This window comes from Anolis sagrei, chromosome 2 (assembly GCF_037176765.1).
Source record: "Anolis sagrei isolate rAnoSag1 chromosome 2, rAnoSag1.mat, whole genome shotgun sequence".
NCBI classification, from domain to species: Eukaryota; Metazoa; Chordata; class Lepidosauria; order Squamata; family Dactyloidae; genus Anolis; species Anolis sagrei.
In genome coordinates, this window is record NC_090022.1 from 212,137,626 (window position 1) to 212,162,315 (window position 24,690).

General features: G+C 39.5%; 1 protein-coding gene across 1 annotated transcript in view; it reads right to left on the reverse strand.

Moving 5' to 3' along the window:
* ADAMTSL1 (ADAMTS like 1) overlaps positions 1-24,690 on the reverse strand; it is a 650,838-nt gene that overhangs the window by 521,630 nt on the left and 104,518 nt on the right. Inside the window, exon 2 of the mRNA XM_060762426.2 lies at positions 18,690-18,809. Within this exon, the coding sequence (XP_060618409.2) occupies positions 18,690-18,809 (120 nt within the window). The remainder of the gene's footprint in view (positions 1-18,689; positions 18,810-24,690) is intronic.

Sequence of the window (24,690 nt, forward strand, 5' to 3'; positions counted from 1 at the left end):
GCAACCCCATCCAGCAGAGGCTGCCACCCAATACCCCAGTCAGACGGATGACTGACCTGAAGGACCTCTGTCTTGTCAGGATTGATCCTCAGCTTGTTCATCCTCATCCAGCTCATCACAGCAGTCAGACACTGGTCCAGTATCCTCGGGACTTCCTTGGAATCTGATGGAAATGAGTAGTGGAGTTGGGTGTCATCTCCGTAGAGATGGCACCGTACTCCAAAACTCCGGCAGATCTCCCAGCAGATTCATGTAGATGTTTAAAAAAGCATGGGGGACAGAATGGATCCTTGCGGGACCCCATAGATCAATGGCCAGGGGTCCGGACAGGAGTCCCCCAGTTTCACCAACTGGGAACAACCCTCCAGGAAGGACCAGAGCCACAGAAGAACCATGCCCCCGAGTCCCCATCCCACCGAGCCTCCTCAGAAAGATACCATGGTCGATGGTATCGAGAGCCTCTGAGTTGTCCAAGAGAACAAGCAGGGTCACACTCCCCTGTCCAGTTCCCTATGGAGATCATCCATCAAGGTGACCAAAGTCATCTCGGTACTGTGCCCAGGCCAAAAGCCAGACTGCGAATTATCTAGAAAATTGGTGTCATCAAGGAATCCCTGGAGCTGCGAGGCAACCACCCACTCCAAAACCTTGCCCAGAAAAGGGAGGTTGGAAATTGGTCTGTAGTTGTCACATATAATCAGATCAAGGGAGGACTTCTTTAGCAGAGGTTTTACCACCGCCTGCTTAAGGCAGGATGGAAATTACCTCTGGCCCAATGAAGCATTTATTATCACAACAAACCATTCCAACAACCCCTCTCTGGCCAGCTTAACTAACCAGGAAGGGCAAGGATCCAGAGCGCAAGTGGTCGCCCTCACAGCCCCAAGAATCCCCTCCGCATCATCAGGATGAACACGGTGGAAAGAATCCCATAAGGTATCACAGACAGGTTCCTCTGGCACTGCATTTAAACTGGAGTCCAGCTCAAGACGTATCTGAGTAACTTTGCCTGCAAAATGGCGTGCAAAATCGCGGCACCAAGTTGCCAAGTTGTCAGGAAGCTCCTCAACCTAAGGAGGCCGGAGAAGCTCCTTAACAACCTTGAACAACTCCAACGGTCTATTTGCTGCAGATGCTATGCAAACAGTTGAGAATGTTTTCTTGGCTGCTCGCAAAGCCACGGTATAAGCCCTAATAGCAGTTTTAGCCCGTGCTTGGTCAGACACATCGTGAGATTCATTATAGCCAGCTCCTCGGTGAACCAAGGAGTCGGAGTGATTCTGCGCAATGAGAGGGGACGTTCGGGAGCGATCATGTCAATTGCCCTGGCCATCTTGCTATTATAGCGATCAACTAGGGTGTTGACAAGGTCACCAGTCTCCAGAGTCAAAAACTTAGAAATGTATTTAGAACATAGGAACTATTTTCCTATGGGCTCTGCTCTCTCCTTATGTTAACAAGGATGAACATTTTGGACTAACTTTGCTACTGGTCATTTGCAGCTCTCAGAGTTTCTCCATGAAACTGTAAGCTGCATGCATCAGAGGTAGCAGCCCAACTATTTCTTTTATGATTGTATTTCTTGGGATGCAGGAAAAGTAGATCAAGATCTCCTGTCTTTGCCCAACTGTCTTTGAAACAAACTTTCCACAAAAAATATATATCAGAAATTGAAGTAAGTTCACAATGATTTCACATTCTCCAGAGCCTGAGATTCTATGTGAGCCAAAGGAAAGAAGAAACTGGCAACATATTACTTCAAACATAATGCGTTTTATGATCACATGAAGCAGATCTGTTACTCTTCACATGCTACAGCTAAATGTTAATAAGACCAATAAACTATCAATTTCATTTTGAAAAATACATAAGACTCTCATTTTCAAAAATCTATTGGCATTTTAAAATATCAATATGAAAAACATTAAACTGAATTTTGAAGCCCTCGGTGTCTGCCTCATTATTTTCATACCTATGAGACAAGATCTATTTTTATAATATTTCGGTTTTCATTCATATATAGATCCACAAGTTTGATTCTCCCTCACCTCTTGGGTGGGCTGGAACAACATTCAATTTCATCCACCTAAGGCACCCCTCTGAGATAGCTGAGGCATGATGATCAGAGACAACAGCATAGAAATCTAGGCAAGGATGACACATTAGAACTAATTAGAGAATTAGACAGCCAAAGACATAATTAAGAAGGAATAGTCACTATAAATTGTGTAGTCTTGTCAGAGCGCTACACCTATAATTAGGTAAGCCCAGAAGTTCAAAAGCTTTCTCTTCAAATCCATGCTATAATTTTCAGTACCAGAAACATGCTGTCAAGTTGTTGGTATTAAGAAAGTAATCTCTTGCCAAGTAATTCTGGGAAAGAACATTTTAGGAAGCACGGCTCTGCAGTGTAAAAAAGCAGAAACTCCATCTACCACATTCAAAAGCTAAGATTACGATTTTATGGACATACATCTTTAAAAAAACAAATGACTTAAGCAGTAAACAAGTCAACCCTTCAATTACAAGAAAATGTGTCTAATTAAAAGAAGATAAAATTCCCTTTTCTTCTACTCTTCTTTCCCTATTTACCAATACAGCATTACAGTTTTTATACATAAGTGATGTTTTGATTGTTTTGTGTTTTTTTTGTTTTGTTTTAATTTTCTATGTTATCTACCTTGTTTATAATAGCGACTATTTTATGACTGTAAGCCACTCTTAGTCCCTTTTTGGGAGATGGGGTGGGGTATAAATAAAGTAATTATTAATATTTATTTATTTATTTGAAACACAACAAGATTAGTACACAGCAAACAAGATCACTACGCTGGTTTTTGTATTGGATCACACGTTGGAGGTCTTTAGGTGTTGCACCCAGTGTGCCGATCACCACTGGGACCACCTTTACTGGCTTGTGCCAGAGTCTTTGCAGTTCGATCTTTAAATCCTAAAATCGTGTCAGCTTTTCCAGTTGTTTCTCTTCAATTCTGCTGTTGTCTGGGATTGCAACATCGACGATCCATATTATTATTATTATTATTATTATTATTATTATTATTATTATTATTATTTATTACAGTTCAATTGACAAGCATGCAATTCCAAAATCAGAACCTATCATAGAATCATAGAATCTCATAGAATCATAGAATCATAGAATCATAGAATCAAAGAGTTGGAAGAGACCTCATGGGCCATCCAGTCCAACCCCCTGCCAAGAAGCAGGAATACTGCATTCAAATCACCCCTGACAGATGGCCATCCAGCCTCTGTTTAAAAGCTTCCAAAGAAGGAGCCTCCACCACACTCCAGGGCAGAGAGTTCCACTGCTGAACGGCTCTCACAGTCAGGAAGTTCTTCCTCATGTTCAGATGGAATCTCCTCTCTTGTAGTTTGAAGCCATTGTTCCACGTCCTAGTCTCCAGGGAAGCAGAAAACAAGCTTGCTCCCTCCTCCCTGTGGCTTCCTCTCACATATTTATACATGGCTAACATATCCCCTCTCAGCCTTCTCTTCTTCAGGCTAAACATGCCCAGCTCCTTAAGCCGCTCCTCATAGGGCTTGTTCTCCAGATCTTTTATCATTTTAGTCGCTCTCCTCTGGACACATTCCAGCTTGTCAATATCTCTCTTGAATTGTGGTGCCCAGAACTGGACACAATATTCCAGATGTGGTCTAACCAAAACAGAATAGAGGGGTAGCATTGCTTCCCTAGATCTAGACACTATGCTCCTATTGATGCAGGCCAAAATCCCATTGGCTTTTTTTGCCGCCACATCACATTGTTGGCTCATGTTTAACTTGTTGTCCACGAGGACTCCAAGATCTTTTTCACACGTACTGCTCTCGAGCCAGGCATCCCCCATTCTGTATCTTTGCATTTTGTTTTTCCTGCCAAAGTGGAGTGTCTTGCATTTGTCACTGTTGAACTTCATTTTGTTAGTTTTGGCCCACCTCTCTAATTTGTCAAGATCGTTTTGAATCCTGCTCCTGTCCTCTGGACTATTGGCTATCCCTCCCAATTTGGTGTCGCCTGCAAACTTGATGATCATGCCTTATGACCCTTCATCTAAGTCATTAATAAAGATGTTGAACAGGACCGGGCCCAGGACGGAACCCTGCGGCACTCCGCTCGTCACTTCTTTCCAGGATGAAGAGGAAGCATTAGTGAGCACTCTCTGTGTTCGTCCACTTAACCAATTACAGATCCACCTCACCGTAGTTTTGCCTAGCCCACATTGGACTAGTTTGTTTGCCAGAAGGTCATGGGGGACCTTGTCGAAGGCCTTACTGAAATCCAGGTACGCTACATCCACGGCATTTCCCGCATCTACCCAGCTTGTAACTCTATCGAAAAAAGAGATCAGATTAGTCTGGCATGACTTGTTTTTGATAAATCCATGTTGACTATTAGCAATGACCGCATTTGTATCTCTCCTTCAGTCTCTGTTTTTACTTATTCTTGCATGCCTTCAAGTTTTCTTTCACTTATGGAGATCCTAATGCAGACCAATAATGGCATTTTCTTGCCAAGAGTTCCCCAGAGGAGGTTCCCCATTATTTTCATCAGAGGTGAAGAGAGTGTGAATTTCCCAAAGCCACCAAATGGTTTTCTAAGTGTCTGAATGGGGATTTGAAGCCAAGTTTCCTGGAGTCTAGCTCCAGCCCTCCAAACACTATATCACACTGACTGGTTTCTTTATTTGTTCTCCACCATTTCCCAAGACTGGGATTCAAGGCAGTCTACAAAATCAGTGTTCATATACTTATATGACACCTACCATCAACCTTTTTACAACACCCAAAGTCTGGATTATACATCTGAGGGGGAAAACCTTCCAGATGGGTGACGTTACTCTGCCAGCAACTTCAGACCCCCCTCATGCCCTATTATCTGGCATGCCATGGTGGCAATGTACCTCCCCCCCCTTTTCCCACTACTTTTAGCAGCTGCCTGATGACATACGGAAATGTTTAACTGGTGAAGTCTTTTTCTGGCTTGAAGATGAAATGATGAAGAAAGCTCTGCTTGCTAAATTTCTGCATGACATGCAACAATTAGAATTAAGGTCACATAGCTATTACTAAGGAACCTACAGGGAAGCAGCACTCGATGCCAGCCAAGGTCTTGGCCTCTCTTGAATTCTGCAAGCCAGCAGCTGGGCGTGGAGGCAACCCAAGACTTACTGCTCGCTCTTGTATAAAACTGTTTTCATTATGATGGGTGAACTCCCCTCTTCTCAGTTTGGAGTTTCATCACCAGTTACAAGCTTTGGTAGAAAACTCTCAGGAAAACAAATTCTTCATTTTCTGACAGTTCTCCCTTGGCTCACAATTGTGTATACACAGTTACGTTTTAGAGGTCACATGCATTGAGTTTCACATGTAACATTGAAAGGAAAACTTATTCCATTCTGTGTACAGTGCAACAGCCCAACTAAGTCTGCAATGTTTGCCCATCTGTAGTATTTTGAGCAGATGTTAGATGCACTAAGTGCTTGAGAGCCACAAAAGAAAAGCAATTTAAGTGTCACAAAGTTTATGAGGATATGGATTGGATACGCTGCTATGGAATGCCATATGAAACTTAGATGCATGATAACAGAGATCAGTCGTTAAATCTTTGTCACATCCAGAGATATTTGGTGCTAGGAAACAATGTTAAATGTATAGAGAGAAGGCTGTTCTGGCATTTCAAACATTTCTTCTATTCAAATATAGCATGTTGCTTTGACAAATGTATTATACATATTTATGCCTTCCTATCCTGAATGTTTGAAATATGTATGGCAAAGGGGCAATGACTACATATTATACAAACTTAGTAGAGTCCCCCAGAGAAATCGTAATATCTTACCTTTGACAGTTATTTGACATGGGAAATCTTTAAAGTGTAATAGCACAATTGTACAGTGGTGGTGAGAGATTCAGTGGTGGAAGAACTGCTGCTTCTTAAAGTCTGCCACTTTCTGTTGACCACATAATAAAGTAGAATGAGTTGGTTTTATAGATCCAGTTTTGGCTTTTAAAAAAAATAATCCTGTGTTTACATCAATGAGAGGGGAAACAATTCTTGTTACTCCAGGGTTGATGTAACTGGTTGTCCATTCTAGGAAGCACTGGGGCAAAAAAGATGAGGCTTTTGACCTGCCAGCATGATCATACACCCTAGGAATGCCCTCTTTTTGCTTCCATTGTCCCATTCTCTGTGGGCATGTACAGTGGTTTGCTTTGCATTATACTGAGTTCTTTTAATTTAAAGTTTATTTGGATGATTTATTTTGTAATTGTACAATATTGTATAGTTTTGTGGTTTGTTATACCTCCATCACTCTGTGTGCATGTACAAACACTTATTTTATAATGTACAGCTCTCACAGGACCCATTGTTTTTGGTTGTTTTATTGTAAAGCATCATATACACCCGCACATTTTGGATAGGGAGGCCAACAGCAGTCAATAGTCTCTCAGCTGTCTTTCCATGGGCTGTAGCATTGCTTCATAGTTTGAGTACATTGCATTGATGTTTATAGGTATGTATTTCATATATGTAAGATGTTTTCAAATGTTTTGCACAGATCACTTGAGAATGATGCAATATGTCAGTTTTGCTTTATACATTTGGGATATTGCAGCCTTCTATTTTCTGAGGGTAGCAAATTCACAAGACTCCTCATAATCTAACCATGCCAGCAAGTAAGTAGCACCTTGGAAATTTGAAGCAAAAGAGTGAAGCATAATTTTGTCTCCTTTTTCTCATGTCAGGAGTGACTTGAGAAACTGCAAGTCACTTCTGGTGTGAGAGAATTGGCTGTCTGCAGGGATGTTGCCCAGGGGTTGTCTGTATGTTTGATGTTTTACCATCTTTGTGGGAGGCTTCTGTCATGTCCCTGCATGGGGAGCTGGAACTGACAGGTGGCTTGACCCGCTCTCCTCGGATTCAAACCTCTTTTCGGTCTTCAGTCCTGCTGGCACAAGGGTTTAACCTGTTGCACCACCGGAGGCTCAGTTTTGTCTTCTGAGTTCATTTGAATGATTTTTTTTTTTTTGCCAAGCTTGTGAAATAACCAAGAGATTCATAGCATGGAGTTCAGGTGCCATTGCATTCAAATTTGAAAAAAAACAAAGTACATCTCCGAAACCTATGAGACTGGTAGCTACTAGTGCTGGGCGGTTTCGTTCGTTAATTTCGTAATTCGTTATTAATTCGTTATTTTTTTTGATAACGAAGCGATATTGAACCATTCAGGAGCAACTAAAAAACGAAACAATTTTTTTCAATTCGTTTCGTAATTGTTCGTATTTGTTTCGAAATCAATTCGTAATTGATTTGAAATCGTTTCGTTATTATTTCCGCATGTCTGGTGCAAGTTTTATAGTCATTGTTTGTTTTCTCAGTGAAAAAAAAATTATCACACCAACAGTCAGCAACAGAGGGAGAGGGAAGCTTCCTGTCCCATTTGGAGGTTTTTTTAGCGTATTGCGTGATCGCGCCTGCCATTAACGAATCGATTCGTAATTGTTTCGAAATCGATTCGTAATTGATTCGTAATTTACGAAATTTCGTAAATATCAAAAAAATTTAAAGGAAAATTTCGGAATTAATTTAAAAATCGAAACGCAAAAACCCCCTAAAAACGAATCAAGTTTAGAAACAAATTTTTCCGTGGTTGCCCAGCCCTAGTAGCTACAGTTTCATTTATCCGGATCCAGCATACTATGTCATTTCTAGGTATTTTCTAGATCCTCCAGTGTGACTCCATAGCATTCTTTGGCCAGATGTCCTTTATTTAAAGAGAGTTTGCTTTTACCCATGATTTCATGTATCTGCACAAAGTCTGGGAACATATGTCCTGCAGATACAAGGGTCGCACTATACTTGCAACACAAAACTATTATTCCACTAGGCACAGCAGAAATTTTAATATTCCTTTTATGTTATGCTTTCCGAAAAGACTGGAAAAGTCACACTGACAACAGTATGGAAGGAGGAGGGACACACATGCCATTATAACAAGAAAGGAAAGGAAAGGGGAAAGGTTACATCAATTCTATTTCCATTTTTGGTTCTTCTTCCAACAAAAGCGTGATGAAAGCCTTCCTGGAAATTTGTATGAATGCGTGGAAATGATAGCTGGTGAAGTTGCTGAGACCCTATTATTTATATAATCATTTGATAATATGCCCAAGTATTTCCTTTCTTGCTGTGTGATAATGGACAAAATTACCTGCTTCTCTCTATTTTACACCAAAGATCCCACTATTCCATGCGGCAGTTTTAAGCAGGGAAATATCAGCTTTTTACAGCAGCTACATCATAGTTTCCCCTTGCCTTTTGTTAAGTACTGAGGTCATGTTACATAAATTGAAAATAGATTTATCAGCAGCAATACTCATGCCAAATATCATTTTTAATCTTTATTACTTTTTATAAGTCTTTGAAAAACTCTTATCTCAAAGTTCAATGAAGGTATAGTGTTTCTAACAGAAGGGAAAAAAATAAGACTTCTTAAAGTGAACTTAATCTTGCAGCTACTGGCTTATCTCATGCACATTGTTTTAACATCACCCTCTAATTTATAAGGATCAAGGCAAACAACATATACAAAATGCTGATATTTCATCATCTAAAACATTTTTGCACTTCTAAAATACATTCTTTTACAATGTCCTAAAGGATGATAAATGGGACTGGACCAAAAGGATGATAAATGGAAGTATCCCTGTCTCAACATTCTTTGTGGCAATCTATATTTCAGTGAGCAAAAAATTACAATAGATACAATATGGATTCACTAGCTAAAATAGGCTTTTCTATTACGACTCTCACCAGGACAATATGAGACTTTGAAGATGTACATTTTGAAATCCTATGTTGGTCAGAAAACACATCCCCAAAAAGCAGATTTTCAAAGTTTTGGGAAATCATACAATGGTAAAAATATTCTTGAAACCAACACGTAGGTTTCAGAGTTTCAAATTATGAGATAAGAGTGATTTCAATTATGTCAAAGATGTGAATAAAGAAATATAATTTTCAGGGGAGGGGGTGTGGAACCCAGAGATGAGCGAGTATCTTTGTCTGGCTAACATGTTAAAGCATGAAATGCACATAGTTTCCTTCTCTTTCATGCCTATTTTACTCCAAGGGTTTTTCCTCTTACTTGGCTGTTTTAAGAAGCCATGGGGCAAAACATCAAGTGATGAATGTAAAATATGAATATATGGGTAAAATTCAAATTGACATACAAAACCTATCACTTCTGTCACGCTCAATTATGTATAGATGCTATATCTTACACATCTTTACTATAAATTGAGGCAGGGGCACAATCAGACTATAATGAGTTCATTTTTTTCCAGTAGAATACAAATAAGAAGATGAGACATTCATTGCTAAGAAATTTAATTCAAATCTAATTTTGATTAGGTGAAAGAGGTTTTAGTGTTGGTCTATAATTCTGGAGAACAGGGTTTAAATCCCTGCTCAGCCATGAAAGCCCACTAGGCAAGTCACACGCTTTCAGCAATGAATTAAAGGTAAACAACAACAAGTCATTTTAACAAGTCAAACACTTCAAAGATAATATTAGGAAAATGACGTAAATATAATTCAAAATGATGCAATAGTCAAAGTGATATAAATATTAAAACATTAAATTATACAGTCAAACCTTTTCTGTTAAGCACTACAGCATTCCATCTGGCTCTTCTCATTTCCATTACAAAATATTCATCATTAACATGGGCTGCATGGAAACAATATGGACTGTGAGACTAATTTTGCAGCCCTTGAAATACCATGGCGGTGGTCTCTCCCCTGCTGAAGAAACCAGATTTAGATCCTTCGGTTCCCTCCAGTTACCGCCCAGTTTCGAATCTCTCGTTCCTGGGCAAGGTGATTGAGAGGGCAGCAGCAGAGCAGTTGCAGCAATTCCTAGACGACACAGCCGGACTAGATCCCTTCCAGTCCGGCTTCCGTGCAGGGCACGGGACAGAGACAGTGCTGGTCTCCATCACGGATCACCTTCGATGCCAGCTTGACCAGGGCGGGTCAGCGCTGCTTGTGTTATTGGATCTCACAGCAGCATTTGACACAGTCGACCACAATCTTTTGACCCACCGCCTTGCTGTTGCTGGAGTCAGGGGGACAGCTTTAAATTAGCTGTCCTTCTTTCTTCACTGCAAGTGGAGAAGGGAGGCCTGATCTCTGAGAGGTCCCCTCTATCTTGTGGGGTTCCTCAGGGGGCCATTCTCTCCCCTCTGTTGTTTAACATCTATATGCGACCACTTGCTCAGCTGGTTCGAAGTTTTGGGCTTGAGTGTTATCAGTACGCTGATGACACTCAGCTGGTGCTGAAGATGGAAGGCCGACCGGACTCTGTACCCGATTGTTTCCATCAGTGCCTCGAGGCCATTACTGGATGGCTGTGTGCCAGCAGGTTGAGGGTGAATCCAGCAAAGACGGAGATCCTATGGCTGGGTTGACCGGGCAGTGGGGATATTCAGCTGCCTACCCTGGATGGCAAGGTGCTACGCCCGTCATCATTGGTAAAGAGTCTGGGAGTCCTTTTGAATTCCTGTCATGAATCTAACCTTTTTGCCAGGAAGGCCGAAGCCTGGAAAGTCAGTAGCTGACATGTTGAGAGATAGGCAGGAGAGCTAAGAGGCAAGAGGGAGGAATCAGCCGACTCCTGATTGGCTAGAGCAGTCAGGGGAGGAGTTAGGATTTAGAGGGGAAAAGGCTGTGTCTTTTTGACAAGCTGGAGAGAAGGGCTTTAAACATCGAAGAGTGTAGAAGGATAGTTAGGAAGAGGGAGCTGTGAAGCATTTAGACAGGGAGAGAGAACTTTTGAAGTGAGCCTTGTAGTTAGAGCATAGGAAAGGAAAAGGTTCCTGAAACACTGTACTTAGCGGGGTCAGTGTAGGAAAGCCTGGGACGACCTAGCTACAGTGATCCAGGCCACGGTCATCTTAAGACTGGACTACTGTAATGCCCTCTACATTGGCCTTCCTCTGTCGGTGATCCGGAAGCTCAAGTTGGTACAAAATGCAGCTGCTCGGCTTCTTGCGGGAATTCCGATAAGATGCCACATAACACCAATCTTACTACAGCTGCATTGGTTACCAATTGAGCATCGGATCACTTTCAAAGTGATGGTACTCACCTTTAAGGCCTTGCATGGTCTGGGGCCGATGTATCTGAGGGACCGCCTCACCCCCTACCAACCCCAGAGTTCCCTCCGTTCTGAGGACCAAGATCTATTGGAAGTCCCCAGTGTCAAGACTTTGCATCTAACAGCAACCAGACGCAGAGCCTTCACAGCAGTGGCACCATCACTCTGGAATACTCTGCCACCTGAAGTCCGTGCCTTGCGGAACTTACCAGCTTTCCACAGGGCATGTAAGACATACCTGTTTCGACAGGCTTTTAATGTTTGATACTGCTGTTTTTAAATTGTTTTAAATGGCTTTTAAATTTTGTTAGATTTTAGCCATTCTTGTAAGCCACTCTGATCCCCAGTTCAAATAATAAATAAATAAAAGTAAAATGTCTCCCCATTTAATTTTTTTCCGATTGATTTTGTTTTGGCCAACCTGCCTGCAATACCAAAACCAAAACAAGCAAAGAATATGAGAATTTCAGCCACCTTGTCCCCACAACACCTGTAACCCTGGAAAAATAATAATCAAAATAGACTATTTGGGATGAATACCAAAAATCATGAGATGTCTCCCCAGGCATGCCATAAGCAGTTGACTTGAACAAAGTATATTTGACATTCAAAGCTATCTGGGTGGTTCTCTGTTTATCTAGATCAGTGGTTCTTAACCTATGGGCCGCAGACCACTAGCGGGCTGCGAGGACAAAAATCTGGTCTGAAAGCCTTCTTACTCTTTAATTAAGTAATTAATTTTCGTTCCTTTCGCACCATCTGCCACTCCTTTCCTGTCACTGACCATGGCATATATTCTATATCAGAAACCAGAACTGATGTGATCTATTCAATGAAATTTTCTGAATCAGCACTCCAAACTGAATCTAAAGTTGACCAAAAACTGATTCATAACCCTTTTGATACTAACATTGGAGAGTGGTCCCTGGTCAAAGTGGTCCCTGGTCAAAGTGGTCCCTGGTTAAGTAGTCCCTGGTGAAGTGGTCCCTGGTCAAAAAAAGGTTGGGAACCACTTACTTAGATTGCACCTGATGCTTCTTAGACAAAATGTAAAGAGCATGAGAATGTATTAAAAAACTAAATTATTGGGTTGTTGTAGGTTTTTTCGGGCTATATGGCCATGTTCTAGAGGCATTCTCTCCTGACGTTTCAGAGGTAGTGAGGATGCTTGCCATAGATGCAGGTGAAACGTCAGGAGAGAATGCCTCTGGAACATGGCCATATAGCCTGACAAAACCTACAACAACCCAGTGATTCCAGCCATGAAAGCCTTCGACAATACATTAAACTAAAGTATTATTCAGTCTATCCCTAAAGAGATCCTACCTGGTCCCACTGTATGATACTTTAAAAAAACAGATTGTAATCCATGGCTACTGTCTTCATCATCATTGTTTAAACCTACACCCCTTTGCTTGGGTGGCTGATGTAGTGCCAGCTATGCTTGGGATGATGCCAATTATACCATCTCTATGAAGATAGTACAGACAGACAGCCAGTCCCCCAGAGTCTGGCTTGTCTATGTTGTGCTGCTTGACTTGTTCCACCAAAGTCAGCGTCTGAGACAAGCCTTACAGGATATTCATGTCAGGGTCTGCAGCTGTCCTCTTTGCAGGTTGTTTGTTCAGTGGCATAGCCTCTCCTAACTTCCAAATTTGTTGACAGCTGAGAATATTTCTTCTGGAGCAACCTTGCTTCTAGTAATGTTGGCTTTGTTTTTGTCTACTGTATCTTCTTAGCCCTGGATGGCATCCATCCTTGTAAGGAAGTGTTCCTAAATGTTGTAACTGTGCCTGAGCTGAGAAGGTCTTCACTCCTTGACTGCCCCAAACCAAGCAAGAGATCCTGTAATATTGTAAATGTACAGCTTTGCACAGCTCTCCTTCAAATCCAAGCCATGGATGAATTTCTGTTTTTGTATTGTATTCTTTATCATTAAGTTTCCCTTCACAAATATTTCTAGATGCTCCCAGATTCCCTTCCTTCCAACTTAGGTTATTTTTTAAATAAATATGGGATACATACTACTATCCCTACCTACCCACCCCAGGCACCTGGTTAGACGGCCAACCAAGATATTACTGCTGAAAACAAAATTACACTACATAGCTTGGAATTCATGTTCTATCTGTGCCAAAATTATCTTGTGACTGAGACTAGGTCTGGTGCTGGCAAGAAGAAACAGAGGCAGTCTTCAGAAAGGCAGAACAATTATTCTTGTCCACACGGTGGAAATTACCTTCTCCTGATAATTATGAGAATGGTTCAGTCATAGCAAAACAATGGAGATGACAGTTTGTCCATGACTACCAGTTTACACAGTGACCTGATTCTGAAATACGAAGCATATCTTCCGAATACAGTTATTGTGCTTCTTTGTGACTTCATTGGCAAATACTTTCCCTGGTCAGTGTACTGATGGTAACAATTTAGACAGGTTGTAATAAAAATGACGTTGCTTCTCAATTCCAAACTGAGAATAAAGCATTTCTGAGCCCTTAAATATGGAAATATGTTTACAATATGGATCACATAAATATTTGTACTTAGAAGAACAAATTACATTTTATTTAAATTGGCAACAGCCCATTTAATAGCAACAAATTTATCAGATTCTGCACTAGACTTTGAACTGTGAAAATAATTAGAAACCATTCTTGGCAATTTTTTCAGAGAGTCACTTACATGGAGCAGTGTTACCTTCCTGCTGAAGCGGTACCTACTCACATTTGCATGTTTTTGAATTGCTAGGTTGGTAGAAACTGTGGCTAACAATAGGAGCTCACGCCATCCTGTGGATTCAAACTGCTGACCTTCCAGTCAGCAAATTCTGCAGCTTAGCGGTTAAACCCGTTATGCCACCGTGCCCCAACTTAATACTAATGTAGTATAGGTTGAGGGCAAATATGAATGTTGAGAAAATGTTTACAGTTTTCTTGGAAATAATTAAATATGTAGCTGAGGATATTTCATAAATTAATGTTCCTTCATTTTAAAAAATTTCCTGACCATGGGTCTGTAATATTATTGACATTCTAGTATCTTTGGGTCAACAATGTATTTGTGTACACTTAGAATTCTAAGCTAATAAAATCTCCAGATGTTTGCTCTCTCAGTGCTTTCCAAATAAAAATTTGATAAACCTTTGAGAACAGTTTATAGATATACCATGTTTACTCAGATCAAATTACCTTTTTTTTGGCTAAATTACCTAACCAAAAATGAGGTACACATTGGATTTGATGATATTGTATGTTAGTAAAGATGCCTGTGTCCATCTAACAGGCAAACTCGCCAGCCACAGCCTGATGGAAGGTGACGGCTTCCCTTCCCCTTGGTTTTGAAGGTACATGATTGAAGCCTTAGTTGGGAAGCCATCCATCAGACCACTACTCAATAGACTTGAACCAAGGCAGTTATAGTAAAACCATTCTACAGCATTGATGCACCTGAAGATTTTATTTTCCATGGCTGAAATCTTTCGTGTTCTAACACTTTTGTTTTTAAAGAAGAAATTCTAAGGAGGCAGCAATTGCAATGGCAATATTACAAGGAGTGCACTTTTTGCTGCTGCACATTATATTCATGAGCAAATTATTTTCTGATTTCAGGGTTTTAAAAATTGAGGTGCACATTAGATTCAGTTGTGCATTAGACTGCATAAATACAGTATTCCCAGGGATTGTAGAATAAAAAAAAACCCAGTTGTTCTTTTGCATATAACTTCCTCACAGGATTTAGTACAGAATAAGTACAAGGACACAGGTTTGTAGACAATTAGAACAAAGACACAGTTTAGATATTAGGTCAGTTAGGAAATATTTCAGTTAGAAAACAGATAGAATGTTTGTTACTTCTACACTGAACCAGGTAAGGCTTATGGATTGTTTCTTATCTGGTTAAATGTAAAAGTAACAATTCTGTATACATTTTCAACTAACTTGATTATTTAATGCCTTTTTCTAACTAAAATGCAAGGTGCACCTTATGACAATTTTAAAGAAACAGTTCTGATACTATTTTGAATGGTAATATAAACTGCTCACTGAAAATATATCCTTTCTGGTAGGAATCCTCTGTATAATTTATATGGTAGTATCATTACAGAAGTACTTGTAGTCAGACATAAGACCAAGGAAACAGACCAAATCAACAAAATAGATACAAAGCTTTACAAAAAGGTTGCCTGTTAGTCTAGGAAAAATGGCATAGAGGTACTTGATACACATTGATTCAGGCTGCACATCATTAATCACAGTGAAGTTAATTGTATAATCTCTACAAAGAATCTTTATTGTTTTGGCAGCAGAACATTGCTGATTCTACATACAACTCTCACTAATGAATTTATACACTCAGTTAAAACAAAGTGTTGATTTTGCCCGATGCATGAACTCTTTGGGTGGGATTGTGAGAATCCTAGAGATGGTTTGCTGGAAAGCAGATTAATGACAACAAAAACAGAAGGAACTATTTAAGGTTCCCATCGTCTTCTGTTAACCAGTCTTCTTTGAACTAAGCAAGATTTATCTGACTGATCTATTTAATTTCTAGAACACTCTAGCCAACTGTTTACCCCCAAATGATATCATTCCTCACATTAGAACAGCAGTGTAAAACATTTTGTTTTACTTTGCAAATATCAGAAACAAGGTTTTTAAACAATGAAAAAGTTAGTATCACTAGAGTTGCCAGGTCCTTTACTATGAGGAATGTCCCTTATTTAAGAAATGGAAAACCTGTCTTATATTGGACTGGCAGGTGCACCTTATTATAAGGGATGTTCCTTATTTAAGGGCTAAAAAGCTTCTTCTTTTATATAGACTGAACAAGATCAAAAAAGTATCTGTTTTTTATCATGAGCCCTTAATAAAGGCAGAAATACATACAATATGTAATTGATGGGTGTGGACAATAATTCTAATTTCATTTAGCAATTCAATTGCTAAATTAATTGAAATCAAAAGCTTCAGCTGGTATTTAGATTGAACATAAACGTGTTAATAGCTATTTCCTGACACTCAACCCTAAATGTAATGAATTTCAACTGTCTCTTGTTGCTATTTTGGAAACCTGGCAACATTATCACACAGGGGTGAGAGACAGACAAATTTTGATTTCCTCAAATCCCGTTGGTATGAATATTATTTCCAACAGATAAGTGTGCACCCCAGAACTGGCCCTACCAGTTCTGGGGTGCACACCAGAGTGAGGCACTTGCCTTAAGTATGAGGGTTGAATGAAAAGTAATGCCTCCACCTTCGTTACTTGAATTTGGATGGGAATATTTTAATAAATCAAACGCAGAAATAATCCTTAGAATGTGCTCTTTAACTACCACTATTCATTTTTTCACACAATCACCAGACAATTGGATACATTTCTGCCAATGATTAACAAGTTTTCTGAAGCCATCACAGAAGAAGTTGACACTTCCAATAGCCAAGCAAAGCAATAATGTGACCCACACATTCTTGTGAAATGCCAATGATGCTTGAAATTTCTCTCTGAGTGATATGACAATCACCCTGAATCAATCTGTCCACCTTTTGCTTGTGAAACCTGGTGGTTGCTGTCACATGACGTCCAACTCTTTTTTTTTTGTCACGCAAGTCAGATGTTCCCACCTCAACATCTTTAAACTTACTCGCCCAACGACACACAGTATTCACATCAACACAATCATCATAAACAGCTTGCATTCTCTGATTAATCTCATTTGGGGTGACACCTTCTGCTGTCAAGAATTCAATGACTGCATGTTGCTTAAGTCGCATTGACCAACCATCTGCACAGGGTTCCATACTTTGTACTTTAACACAACAACCATTCAATGCTAAGGCTTCCTGCCAAAATGGAAGTGTAGAGGAGAGTCTACTGAACAAGCCATAACCTGCCGCATACCAGTACTGCCATCTGTTGAGGAGTTACGAAGGTGGAGGCATTACTTTTCACTCAACTCTCGTAGCAGAAGACAGAGAAAGTGGTGGTGAGATGCTGGAGCACAATGTGTGGATATTATTTGACCTGCTGTGCACTACTTTAGCTAGTCTGCTGCCCTAAGGCATGACAACAGACAAAGTTATGTTACAAAATGTCATCTGCACATGGAAGGGAGCAAGCAACATCTTATCTGAAGCCACAATTTTGAAGAAGCCACTGGTTAAACATACAGGATACCAAAGGAAATAACGAGCTAATATTCTGACTGCTACATTGGAGTTTCCTTTTTTGGCTAGCTACAAAAACACTATTCCATCAGCAAGACTCTGCCCATCCTCAAATCATCCTGAAGATATGATCAGTTAAGTAATGAAAACAAAATATGGTTAGGCTCTTCACAAAAGTAACAGTTGGAAGCAAAATTTGAGGAAAACAAACACTGAAAATATATGGACCAAATGTTTAATTTCAGAGTAATGTTTACTGAAATAATCCCTGTCATAAACACTTGGCTCACAGGAGTTAATCCTAGCTGGATTTATCTTGATCTGCTCTAGAACAGAAGTGATACATACTAATACATTAACTAAAGACATAGCAAGATTTTTTAAGTGTTACATTATATTGCCACTTCTAGAGTTGAAATGGGAAGGACTAGCCCCTCCAGATATTGTTAAACTTCAACTTGTAGTGCTCCTTACCAATGACTATGCTGATTAGAGTTTGTATGTAGAGTCCAGTCGCATGGTTTCATCTTCCGGTGGAATCTTAAAGTAAGACTATCCAAGACTTATGGAACAGTATCACTACTTTACATTTAAAATAACCTTGTACTGATTCATTAGTTTCACTTCGCCCTTTGTTTGATTATCTTTCTCTCTTATTAGCTTTGAGCCATGCTAGCCAGCCTCAAAGGTCCCACAGAACTCTCTGATGTCCTGACTTCCCAGTAAAGAAGCCAGTGTACCATGCAACTTCCCTCCTGTTTATTGGCTCTGTGGCCCATGTGGCCTTCAACTAGTTCAATATTCTTTCAAGAATACTCTAAACCAGAAGAAAACCCTAATCACCTGATCAAGAAACAAATACCAACCACATGCCAAAGGACATAATAACATAAAAACCTTCTGTTTTAGGATTTCAGAACAGATTGACACAGCAAGCAAAGAAGAAGACTGGAAGTACAGAGCCTCTTCGTTTTACTTTGTTTTGTGGCTTTTTTATTTTTTTCCCCTGTTCATCTCCTTTCTTTCCTTTCTTTCCTTTCTTTTTCTTCTTCTTTTACATTTTGGTTTTTGGTTTCTCTTTTAATCTACTCTTTATAAATATTCTCAATAAAATTATTTATATATAAAAAGAATACTCCAAACCAAAGATGTCTATTCTTAGGAGTACCAGGTTGAGAAGAAACAAGAAGTGTCAGCCAACAAAAGCAATTCCAACCATGGGCTGAGTTCCTAACAGCTCTGAATCCTCTCTCTTGCCATTTAGATTACAATGTATAAAAATCTGTAAATGGCTACCTGTTATGTACAACATACAAAAAAAAAGATAGGACAGTCTTACCGTATCTTCAATTTTGTGGTTATTCAGTAAATCTGAAAGGAAATCTTCATTGAGGCTCTCTCTCCGAATTAATGTAAACTCACGTAGAAAAACAGCTCCCTGATTCTGCTCTCCACCAGCCTAGAAATGTATGATAACACCATTAAGAAAGTAATCCTTTAGTTTTGTTTGCATTATCATCAAAAGATGGACCAATATGTGTTTAATATTACTTATTTATATATACATAAATCCTCTACCAGGAAAACGCTCAAAATGACTTACACGTCCATCAAAAGCAGGTAATAAAAGAGTGAAATTGAGTCTTATGGTCTCATTTGTTTTATTTTAGATCAAGCTTTCAAGAATTCAATCCACTTCCTCAGATTCACTGAGAGAACACAGTATTCAAGGAGATATCATACTGTATTTTTAAATACAACTACTATATTACATTTTAATTCAAGGATTTATACCTGAATGTAGAATGGCTGATTGCCATTCCCAAAGATTAGCAGAAATGCATGCTTAAATTTATTTGACTCTACAGTCGGCCTTTGGTATCAGCTTGTGTTTAATTGCAGGATTCCTTGTGGATACCAAAATAAGCAGATGCTCAAGTCCCATTATATACTATCAAAGTTTGTTATTTGGAACTTTTGAAAAAATATTTTTAAGTCATGGATTGTTGAATTTGTGGATGCAGAATCCATGGTTATGGAGAGCTGGCTGTATTTGAATGTGTTTAAATGTGTAGCTCAGTAAATGTATGTAACAAATATTATGCATGTGCGTAGCAAATATATGAAGTATTAGGAGTTTCTGTACTTTTGTTTTATTTACTCTATTTCTATACTGCTCCCTATCACAAGGTCTTTGGGCAGTTTACCATAACATCAATTGGAACGTTTTAAAATATAGGGCAATAAAAATGTAGAACAATACACATAATTAAATCATTATGTAATTTAATCATTATGCAATAACTTTATAAACTTGGCATCAAAAGGGAAAAAAATGCCAGGCAGAACCTCAAGGGGAGGACATTCCACAACCAGGCTGTGGCCAAGAAGAGCTTCTCCCATATTATATTTGTAGAATATAATGCTAGTTCACATCTGTTGTTTTTGAAAGTATAGTTTTCAGAATGCCAACTTTCACAATCCTAAATAATATTTTCATTTAAGCTATTTTAGACTTAACTTTGAGTGTTTGACAATGACTTTTGTGACCAGATTTTGAATTCCTGTTTGGTCATGGAAGTGTACCTAGTAAGTGCTGTGGAATTTGAAGAGGTACGAATGGAGGGTGAAAGGGAGAAATGTGCCAAGAGGAAGGCATGTCGACGTTGACTGGGACTGCCTTCACCTGGAAACTGATGTCCTCACTGTGGAAGAACACGCAGATCAAGAATTGGGTTCTATAGTCATCTACGTATCCACCACCATGACCATCATACCATCATTGGATGGTCATCATACTCAGACAACAAGGGATCGTCTAAGCAATTAGATAACTCTTTCAGAAGAAGGCAACAACAAGCATTCTTTGAACAAATCTCCCCAAGAAACCCCAGTGATAACATTATCTTAGGGTCACCATAAATCAGAAACTAGTTGAAGGCACAAAACAAAATCAAAAAAGTGATTTTGGAAATATTTACCTGTTTATATATTATGCCTCTTTTGGGTTCATCTTCTACATGGTGGAAATAATGCAGTTGAACGCCATTTTAACTGACATGGCTCAATGCTATGAAATCATGGGCATTTTACATTTACTCTACGTGGGGTTGCCTTTGAAGACGGCCCGGAAGCTTCAGATGGTCCAGCGTGCAGCAGCCAGCTTGCTAACAGGAGCGGCGCTTAGGGAGCACACAACTCCTCTGCTGCGCCAGCTCCACTGGCTGCCAGTTTGCTACCGGGCTCAATTCAAAGTGCTGGCTTTAGCCTATAAAGCCCTAAACGGTTCTGGCCCAGCCTACCTATCCGAATGCATCTCTTCCTACGAACCCTCCAGGAAGTTAAGATCATCTGAGGAGGCCCTGCTCTCGATCCCGTCTGCTTCGCAAACATGCTTGGCGGGGACGAGAGACAGGGCCTTCTCTGTGGTGGCCCCTCGGCTGTGGAACTCCCTGCCTAGGGATATTAGATCAGCCCCCTCCCTCCTGACCTTTCGTAAGAGAGTGAAAACCTGGCTCTTCGAGCAGGCATTCGGAACCCCGGAATAGTCAAGCTTGAGATGGAGAATGACCCAGGAATGGCCAAGACGATGAAACGGATGAGGATTGGAATGAGAGGATATAGATCTTTTTAAATTGTTATTGCATTGTCTTTTTTGTCTAAATGCACTTAATTGTTTTTTGCTGTTGTATTGTATTGATGGCATCGAATTGTGCCAATATGTAGACCGCCCTGAGTCGCCTGCGGGCTGATATGGGCGGGATATAAGTGATGTAAATAAAATAAATAAATAAATAAATACATGATCTTTAGCCTTCTCTACCAAAGAGTGCTGATAATTCACTAAATTAAAAATTCAATGATTCCACAATACTAAGCCATAATACTTAAAAAGATGTCAAAGTGCATTAATTCTACAATGTAGATGCTTCCAAAGCCTCAAATTAAAATATAAAACCAAAATACTATTCAATAAAAGATATTTAATATTTGCATCTGTAGGGATCAAGTATTTTCACATGAAGAATGAGTACTGAGTGAATAGTTATTAGATTTTAACAAGAGACTTGGATATAAATCATCTGAGGAGCAAAGGGGAGAGACTGAGAAAGAAATAATTACAAAAGGGTGGATAGAAAGTGCAAGGTCTCACAGCACAGAATAACCTGAATTTTATATTTTGTAATAAATTGGTGAGACTTTATATCTGTGAAAGGAGTGGGACTAGGGACCCATTCGGCCCTTTTGAGTGCACTAAACACTGCTGTAAAATTAAAAGTTAAAATTGTATTACTGCTATTAGATAAATATGATTTTATGAGTGCTGGGGATTTTTAGAAACACAGGCAAAGACCCTGCACTATATGGTTAACAATGTGGTATACGCCCAACTACATTACATAAGGATCACTGCACCATAGCAACAATAAGTACAACATGATTCAGGTGGGAATTCAAAAATACCTCAAAATGGGAAAGTGCCACAGAAAACTTCCAGCTGGAAAAGTGGGAGATGTGGTCAGTGCTAAAAAGCAACAGGACTAGCCCCTTCTAATAGCAACCATAACCATATAAGTGACACTACTTGCATTTAATGGAAATCCCACTGTAATTTAACAGGTGATTTGCAAAGCTGATCACTATGCAGATATGCAATAGTGATCAGCTTTGGGGAAAAGCTGGGGGAAAGAAACCAGGGACAGACATTATTCTTGAGAGCTTAAATCAAGCATACTATTTCTGGCGGGAATTATATTGCATCTTATCACATTACCCTACTTTAAAATTTGCCCACCTGAAAAAACAAACACCCCTCCCCATTTTTATATTAGGAGATCTTGCTATTGAATTGCTTCATTTTCTTTGAAACAGAATTCTGTTCCATTTTATTTAAATTTTCTGTGTTTCCTGTACCATTTTATCCGTCCAGTAGCAGAAGGGATACAGCAGATAAAATGCAGACTTCAAATAAACCCTATTGCTAAACTAAACAGGTTTTTTTTTCTGTGTCAGAAACAACTTGAGTAACTGTAAGTCGCTTCTGGTATGAGATAATTGGCTGTCTGCAAAGACGTTGCCCAAGGGACGCCTGGATGTTTTGATATTTTTACCATCCTTGTGGGAGGCTTCTCTCATGTCCCCACATGGGGAGCTGGAGCTGACAGAGAAAGCTTGCCCGCAGTCTCCCTGGATTCGAATCTGCGACCTGTTGGTCTTGAGTCCTGCCATCACAAGGGTTTAACCCTTTGCACCACCGTGGGCTCCAACTAAACAGTAAGATTCCCCCATTCTTTATAATACCATGCCTTAATATGTACGCTACTCTTTCTTGTGGTATATATTTATTTTCACCCATTATTGCACTGAGTTACAATGTCACTGTCCTGACCTCTCTGGAAAGTGTGTATCAACATAGCACCAAGAGCAGAGCAAAACCGCTACCTGTCCATGTCATCATTCTGTTTGACATGCTGCAGTTGGTGAAATTGACAAGAAATGCCCCCTAAAACCTATTGGATCCATCTTATGCTGATATTGGTCTAAAAAGTTCTCTATCCCCACTGAAGCCCGCAATACAGAATACAATAGGGGGTAAGCAGAGTAAACACAGTAAAATAGAGCAATTTGCAGGCTTCTTTAAATAATTGTCCAGCCTCAGAAACAAGCATGTTAGCAGAAAACTTTGTTCTATTAGGACTGAGCTACTTTCTAACATCTCTGGTGTCTGCTAGTGATATTAAACAACCGCTTGGAAACATTACTCTTTTAGACTACAAATTCTTAGAATCCCTTAACTCCCTAGTAGTCAGGGTCTCAGCCAGAAAAAAAAAAGAATCTTTTTTTTTGCGAACTATGAGGAATAGTTCCATAACACAAAATAATTTAAATATTATTATTCATTCTATATTTTTATATAGACTTGATTAAATCAATTTTTTATTTGAGTAAAGAAGTTTCAAGTCTTAAAATAACTGAAAATGACCGTTAATTGGTAATTTATAGTTACAAAAGAATGCTACAACGTTTGTTGGAAATACTTGAAAATTGTGTCAATACACTTTGCTAGAAATCAGGCTCCGTTGATAAACTTCAGTGGACACTCAAGTGTGCAAGTCCAGTCAGTTTTTCTTGCCCCATTGTGCTCCTTATGTTTTCAACATTTAAGAGTTGAAAGCAATACACACACCCACATAAAATTGGCATATCTAAAAATCAAGATCAGTCACCCAAACATATTATCACATTTTTAGAAACTACATAAAATACTTTTAATCTGGGGCCTAATTATTCAAAAACTACTTGATAGTTTAGGAGAAATTAAAGTATAAACTTTTAAATTAAGCGCAAATTATTACAGTTGTTGTATACCTGGAAACATCATAAGGTGTATTTAAATTTAAGCTTTTCTTATGGAATTTTTTGGGGGTTACAATCCCTCAAATGGATGAGGCTTGGCATAAGGCAAAAAGCACAGCCCTAAAAATCTGAGTGTATGTATTATTATGGCCATCGAATAATATACATACACTCAGATTAAATATAAATCTTCATTATATTACTTATATTCATTATGGTGAATGTCCTGGCACTATTTTTTTAGGGCTGTGCTTTTGAAACTTAGCATGAGGTGAAAATCCCACCCCAAACCAGGCAGTTAGACACCCTGGCACTTTGATTTGTTGCTTGTAGATAGTCAGTTTTATTCACAGGTTCTACTGCATTTTATGAATTTTACATTTTATCATGTTTATTGCTTTTAGGTTTACATTGTTTAATATGCTTGTTGTCTTGATTCTGGCACTTCGTAGTGCTTCTGGGAGCCGGCCCAAATCCCTTCGGGGGGATAGTCGTGGGGTACAATAAACAACAACTTCTTCTTCTTCCTCCTCCTCCTCAAGATTTATACTTCCAATAGTGTGTCCATACCTTGTTCTGAGTCCAAGAGAGTATGGCTGCATAGCTTTCAGAACAGACAAGATCTGATGCCTTCTAGTTTGTTAGGCCATGAGCTTGGGCCGACAGAACCTGGAGGGCCTCTCAGGTACCAGAAAGACAACACAGTCCCCTCCAAAATGGTACCAGTCTGAGGCAACAACACCCAAACCTCCAGTCCAGCCCTTATGGTCAGCTGAGAAATCCTTGCCAATAAATGCCAATGGCAGAAACTACTGAAATTGTAGGCTATCTCCCTGGGGCAAAGGCATAGAAATGGGAACTCTACTATCCTCTGGAAAAGGGGAGGGAGAAAGTAGGGAAAGACCTTCTTCCCCATTAGGAACCTACCTCCTACCTCACACTGAAGCAAAGAACACAGTAGGGGAGCAGTCTCAAATAGCCTA